This window comes from Chiloscyllium plagiosum, chromosome 18, assembly GCF_004010195.1.
Source record: "Chiloscyllium plagiosum isolate BGI_BamShark_2017 chromosome 18, ASM401019v2, whole genome shotgun sequence".
Classification (NCBI taxonomy): Eukaryota; Metazoa; Chordata; class Chondrichthyes; order Orectolobiformes; family Hemiscylliidae; genus Chiloscyllium; species Chiloscyllium plagiosum.
In genome coordinates this window covers 17,292,410-17,299,547 of record NC_057727.1, presented here as the reverse complement: position 1 = coordinate 17,299,547, position 7,138 = coordinate 17,292,410, and the positions used below count along the sequence as shown (strand labels likewise).

Genomic DNA, 7,138 nt, shown 5'->3' with positions numbered 1-7,138 from the left:
AATTTTCAATGTGATCAGTTACCCCACCATTGATCCTAGTCTCCAACAATTTCCCCACTACATATGTCAGGTTAACTGGTCCGTAATTCCGTCGTTTCCTTCTGTCACCCTTCTTAATAAGTGGTGTGACATGGCCAACTTTCCAATCCAGAGATCCAACTCCTGAATCCAGGGAACTCTGTAAGGTTATGGTTAGGGCGTAACGTGCATTAGCAATGTGCTCTCCTAACCTCTTTAACACCCATGTATGGAAACCGTCAGGTCCTGGGAACTTGTAATTCTTCAGGTCCCATTCATTTCCCCAATATTGATGATTTACTTAAGCTAAATATACTTAGACCGTGTCCCTGATTCTTTGGGAGTTCTAGCAAGCTATCCTTGTTTTCTGCTGTGAATACTGAAGCAAGATAATTGTTCAGCACGATGCCGTTTCCCCATGGTCATTGACAACATCCTCACTCAGCCTTCAATAGTACTTTTACCCAGCCGCTTTCACTTTATAACTATAAATCTCTTTTTATTGTCTTTTATGTCCCTGGCAAGTTTCCTGTCCCAATCCTTTGTAACTGTTCCTTTGTGGCCCTTTGTTGGTATTTGTATCTGTCCCATTCTGTGGGATCTGTACTGTTCTTTGCAATTTTTTGTTTTAATTGGATTCTGACCCTTACATCCTTTGATACCCATGGCTGTGAAGTGGAGCCTTTCCTTCTCATGGGTACAAAGAGCTTCTAAACAGTGTTGCATGTTTGTTTGAACCCCCTGCACTACATCCCATTCTGGGTGGTATACACACAAACATACATACATTCCCCTTCACTTCTGCAGTGTGTTCTCTTGGGCAGAGAAGTGCCAGGCAGCATCATTTCCAGGTACAGCAAGGGTAAAAACAGAAGGGAGAACTGTTCTCTGTTTTGTTCTGTGGGTTCCCTGGTTCCTTTTTATCAGCCAGTTAGAGATGAGTATTTTTCATGATTTTTGACAACTTGCAACAGAGATTGTGGTATGCAACCAGTCTAGTATAGTGACTCACGTAAACAGGTAGTGTAAAGAAGGGAAACTATGACTAAAGAGGGATTAATAAAAAAACTTGTCTAGAAGGTAAGTCCAAACCACCTTCCCCTCCATGGAAAAAAAATCAAAGTAACTTGAACTCATAGCCCTGCACTATAGTGTAGTAGTGAGTTTTGAGAAGATTTGTAGCTCAGGTTGAGGTTTTGGATGTAGGTTTGCTCGCTGAGTTGGAAGGTTCATTTCCACACGTTCAGTGAAGATATTACCTAGTAGGGTGACGAAACGTCTGGAAATGAACCTTCCAGCTCAGCGAGCAAACCTACATCCTAGAATGTAGTTACAGGACCAAATGCCTGAGCGATTACTTTTGGCCACCTATAATTTGTCAGGCCACTGTGTAAGTTTGCATGTTGTTAGTCAGAGGAGTCCCCTGCAGGCTGATCCTCTTGCTTTTCAGAGCACTCAGATACAAAGCTGACACGGGCACTGCCCCTTTAAGAAATCTTGAGCGAGGGTGTGTGTCGGGATTCTGAATGTACAGTGTTCAGGTTCCTCCGCTTTCAGAGTTTGAGATGAGATTGTTTCCAACAGCGTCAGAACGACTCACGAGTTCCTCAGCCACAGGTTGAGCGCCTTTGTCCTGTTCGTCTGCTGTGATTCTGTGGCTGAACGTGAGAGCCCTTTGCCTGTAAATCCTTTTCGGCGGAGTTTCAATGGGTTCTGTTTGCAGGCGCCTGTTTTCACTGTGTTTGGTCAGCTCGGTCCTGTACAGGGGCCACTGTGAGGTGAGGAAAATTACCAGGCGGACTGCTTACGGCGACTCAGGAGGACAGCAGGTAACTCCTACCGCTTTACTGTGGGGGTTGGGGAGGGCAAGGATGCTTCAAACAAACTAACAAGAGTTAGTCCACAGCAAAGGAACAGGCCCTTCGGCCCACCATGTCAATGCCGACCACACCACATTAATCCTTTTTACTTACTAGAAAATATTGAGTCAAGTTTAAATTACTGCCACACGAAATGCTTATAAATAGGTAACACTCACTGTGCCTTCCTATACAGAGGTATGCCTATCCTGACTGATGTATTTTTGTAGATAGTATATGCAAGACTGTACAGTTCTACAACTAGGGTACAATGATCAGAGACTGAAGATTCGTAGTTTGTATATTCTAAATTGGATCACATTTCTATCATAGTGGGCTAAATGTCTGTTCTGAATATACCGGACTCTCAAACTCTTAACGTTCACCTGTGCCTGTGTGTTTATTTTTGCTGCTGTTACCTATCATTTACTGATCTATGCTACTTAACTCTGTGATCTGCCTTCATTGCTCACAAAACAAAGTTTTTCACTGTGCCTCAGTACACGTGACAACACGGAGAAAGTGAGGTCTGCAGATGCTGGAGATCAGAGTCCAGAGTGTGTTGGGAAAAGCACAGCAGATCAGGCAGCATCCAAGGAGCAGGAGAATTGACGTTTCGGGCAAGAGCCCTTCATTAGGAAGGGCTGATTCCTGATGAAGGGCTTATGCCTGAAACGTCGATTCTCTTGCCCCTCGGATGCTGCCTGACCTGCTGTGCTTTTCCAACAATGCATACTCGACACGTGACGACAAATTCAATTCAACCTTCTGCATATACTTAAAAGTACACCTGAGGAAGTACACTATTTAAAGGGCTAAAAAATGACGCCTGTGCACATTAAATGGATGATGAAGGGCTTTTGCCCGAAACGTCGATTTCGAAGCTTTTCGGATGCTGCCTGAATTGCTGTGCTCTTCCAGCACCACTGATCCACATTAAATGGATGATTATTGTAACTGTTTTAATCAACTTGTACAGAAATGCGATACCTCTGGTGCAGGTGGGACTTGAACCCAGGCCTCCTGGCTCAGAGTTATGGACACTACCTATGCATCACAAGAGCCCTGGTTGTCTGTATACATTAAAGGAATACCCCATAATTTCTTGTGTATATTCAATGGATAAGGAGAAGTCCCCTGTGTAAACCAATGGGAGGGAGATGAAATGAAAGCAAGAGCTGTTTTAGCAACTGGGGGCTGCAGAAATTGATGTGGATTTGAGAAACAGTACTGTATGTTTTTCTAATCCAATGGAAAGTTACAAAATTGCTCTTGACTAGCACTTTATGATGTTTACACTTTAGTATCATCCACTGACAAGTGCAAGAGCTAACAGTCCTGTTGTAACATTGCACATGTGGGTGTAAATAAACACAAGACCGTACAATGTGGTTCAACAATATTAGAGGTTGTACTTTCTGAATCTAAGGTGTAGAATTAAGGAACGCCACAGAAAATGCCCATTATCTAATCAAGTAATGAAAAATGCAGCACAAATATAAGGATATTTTGCTAATCTTGTTTAGGGAACCTCACCCCCAAAAATACTGAACTTGCTCTTATTGAAATATGGAAGAACTGGCACAATCTGGACAGGAGCATGAACATGCATTTCCCAAACATGTAGAGGTGTGGTGGGGTGTTATGTTATTCTTTTGCAAGCGGGCAGGTGAAGAGTTTTAATCTACTTATCAAAATTGATTGCCTTTCATCTACAATATCAGTCGATTTATGGCATAAGGTGACCTCAAAGCTGAAACTTAAATTATTTTAATACAGATTTGATTTCTGACCGTGTTGTCTGAGCAATGGTGATTAAATCTGTTTGTGGCCAAGAGTCACTGCTGTGGCCCAGAGTTGGTGAACTGAGCCTGTGATGTGTCTCCACACTAATGAAACATTTTGGGCTGGACCAGCATTTATTGTACATCTCATGTTCCCATGTAGCTGCTGTCCTGTCCTTCTAGATGGCAGAAGTTGTGGCATAGAAGGTGCTGTTGAAGGAGCCTTGGTGAGTTGTTGCAGTGCATCTTGTAGATGGTATACAGTATTACCATTGAGCACCAATGGAAAGGAAGTGAATGTTGAAGATGATAGATGGGGTGCCAGTCAAACAGGTGCTTTGTCCTGTATGCTGTTAAGCTTTTTGTATATTGTTGGAGTGGTACCCATCCAGGCAAATGGAGAGTATTCTATCCCACATTCCTAATTAATACCTTGTAGATGGTAGACATGCTTTGGGGAATTGAGGTGGGCTAATTGCGCAGAATTCAGTAGCCACAAAACTATGTTTTTAAGACAGTGTAAGAGAGGAGAGGATGTGGAAAGTTCTGTGATAAGATAGAAGGCAGGGGAGATTAAACAATGAATATTTTCTTGATGCAACATGTTAAAGAGTTTGGTAATGGATATGGTAAAATAAGAAAAGTTAGATGCAAAAGAGGTATGAATGGCTACATTAAAAACCATTTGAATACAGTAATCAACCAAACAAAACACCAAAACAAATGACAAGATAAAGGCAAAGGTTGGGATCTAAAATTGTCAGACTCGATATTGAGTTCAAAGGACTGCAAAGTGCCAGTGTTTAAGATGAAGTGCTGTTCCTTGAGCCTGTGTTAAAGTTCATTTGCAGACAGAAATAACTTTATTTACAGTTTTATGCTGAACAAAGCATTTTCCAACCAAGTTATTGAACAACATATTATTACTTTTCTAAATGAATCACCATAATAAAAAGGATTAGATGGTAGCTGTTTTCAAGGTCTAATATTACAGGAAAATGTGAGTTGTACAGCATGGAAACAGGCCCTTTGGTCCTTCATGTCTGCACTGCTTATCAATCATATCTACCTACCTCCAAGCACCTGTCCACTCTGGTCCCAGATGGCTCCTCTGTTTACCACCCTTTCTGGCAGTGAGTTCCAGATACCCACTGTTCCCTGGGTGAAACAATTCTTCCTTAAGAAAGTGAGACCATCGAATGCAACAACGTCAATATCAAAGCACAAGAATGTGATTTGAGCTGGAAAAGTGATGGAATTGAAGTTGTAATTAGGTGATCACAGTGTTAAACATTAACTGAGGAGATTTTATGTAAAGTCCAGCTTTTCTTGATGCATTCAGGAAATTGGGAGCAGGACGAAACTTGTAAAAGTGCTGGAATTTTCTTTATGACGTTTTAGTTTTGCTGCTGGTTTTGTAGCTTTATTTCCATTTCACTTGGAGTAAATGTCAAGTAGGAGGTATGTAGATCAGAGAAAAGGAGGTGGGCCGGAATGAAAAGTCAATGATCTAACCCAGATCTCTTCTCCCCTCTGGATGCAGTCAGATGTACTGATACTTCCAGCATTTTTCATCTTTATTTCAGTTATTCCACAGTATTTTAAGGGTTGCAGCTGAAACATTGACTTCTCCACTTCCGGATGCTACGTGGCTTGCAGTGTTCTTCCAGCCTCCTGCTGTCTATCTTGGATTCCAGTATCTCCAGTATTTTTTGTCTCTAACTTTGAATGCATAAGCACGTTCAGGCTTTGTGCCAATACTTGAATTAAAGCACCAAGGAAGCATCAATTGTTGTTGTAAAGTATTCTCCTGGGGCTATTTTTAACATCACTCCCAATCCTTTGTCTCCTGTTTGTGAAGGCCAGTTTTTTTAATCCATTCATGATACCTGGACCAGCATTTATTGCCCATCCCTAGTTGCCCTTGAGAAGATGGTGCACTTCCTCCTTGAACCGCTGCAGTCCACTTGCTGTGAGTGGATCTACACTGCCCTTATGTAGAGACAGATGACACTGCCAGTCCGTGAGGCGGCCAGGTCTGTCAATCAAAAGTTGGCGTGGAGGCAGAGCGGAAGAGTCGGACATCGCACAGAGCCGTGGTAATAGGGGACTCCGTAGTGAGAGGAACTGACCGGGGTTTTTGTGGCAGCAGGTGGGACTTAAGGATGGTGTGTTGCCTTCCTGCTGCCAGGGTTACAGACATCACAGACAGAGTGCAGGAAATCCTCAAGGACGAAGGTGAAGAGCCAGAGGTGATGGTACATGTCGGCACCAATGATGTCGGAGGAGTAACATACTACAGCGGGACTTTGGAGAACTAGAAAGAAGGCTGAAAAGCAGGACGTCCAGGGTGGTTATCTCCAGTTTGCTTCCAGTTCCTCGGGCTGGTGAGGCCAGAAACAGGGAAATAATGGACTTGAACGTGTGGCTGGGGAGCTAGTGCAGGAAGCAAGGATTTAAATTCTTTGATCATTGGGGTATGTTTTGTGGTAAGCATAAATTATACAAGAGAGACGGTTTGCACCTTAATAGGTTGGGGACCAGCATTCTGGGAGGCAGGTTTGCTACGTTTAAACTAAGTAGTGGGGGGGAGGGGACAAACTGGATGTTTTAAGAAGGAAATTGAAGGAAAAATTAGAACAAGGGAAGTCAAGAAAGACAACTGTTTCAATGAAGCAGAAAACTCAAAAAGGGATCATGCTGTAAGGTTGAGTGAAATAGGAGTTGATGGGAAGGGTGAGAGCAGTAACAAATTAAAAATACTATATATGAATGCACGAAGCATTAGAAATAAGATGGATGAGCTTGAGGCTCTTTTGGAAATTGGCAGATACGATATTGTGGGGATAACTGAGACGTGAATATTCAAGGCTACACGTGCTATCGTAAGGACAGACTGACGGGCAGATGGGGTGGAGTGGCCATGTTGGTCAGGGATGATATTCAGTCCCTTGCGCGGGGGGACCTAGAATCAGGGGATGTAGAGTCAGTATGGATAGAGCTGAGAAATTCTAAGGGTAAAAAGACCCTCATGGGAGTTATCTACAGGCCCCCAAACAGTAGCCTGGATGTCAGATTAAAGTTGAATCAGGATCTGAATTGGCCTGTCGCAAAGATGTCACTACAGTTGTTATGGGGAATTTCAACATGCAGGTAGACTGGGAGAATCAGGATGGTATTGGACCTCAAGAAAGAGACTTTGTGGAGTGCCTCCGAGATGGATTCTCAGAACAGCTGATGTTGAAGCCGACCAGGGAGAAGGCAATTCTGGATCTGTTATTGTGCAACAAACCAGAATTGATCAGGGACCTCGAAGTGAAGGAGCCATTGGGAAGTAGTGACCATAATACAATAAGCTTCAATCTGCAATTTGAGAGGGAGAGGGTACAATTGGAAGTGACAATATTTCTGTCGAATAAAGGGAACTATGGAGCTATGAGGGAGGAGCTGGCCAAAGTTCAATAGTGCAATACCTTA

The 7,138-nt window shown here is 42.9% G+C and overlaps 1 protein-coding gene across 3 annotated transcripts in view; it reads left to right on the top strand.

Moving 5' to 3' along the window:
• The first annotated feature begins 1,582 nt into the window (after positions 1–1,582).
• Positions 1,583–7,138, top strand: part of LOC122558893 (interleukin-17 receptor E-like) — a 68,408-nt gene continuing 62,852 nt past the window's right edge. Inside the window, exon 1 of one of the 3 annotated variants that reach the window (XM_043707810.1) lies at positions 1,583–1,796. In XM_043707810.1, coding sequence (XP_043563745.1) covers positions 1,725–1,796 — 72 coding nt within the window. In that variant the 5' untranslated portion in view covers positions 1,583–1,724. Of the gene's footprint in view, positions 1,848–7,138 lie in introns of all 3 variants that reach the window. The other 2 variants (XM_043707809.1, XM_043707811.1) reach the window with 2 other exon arrangements.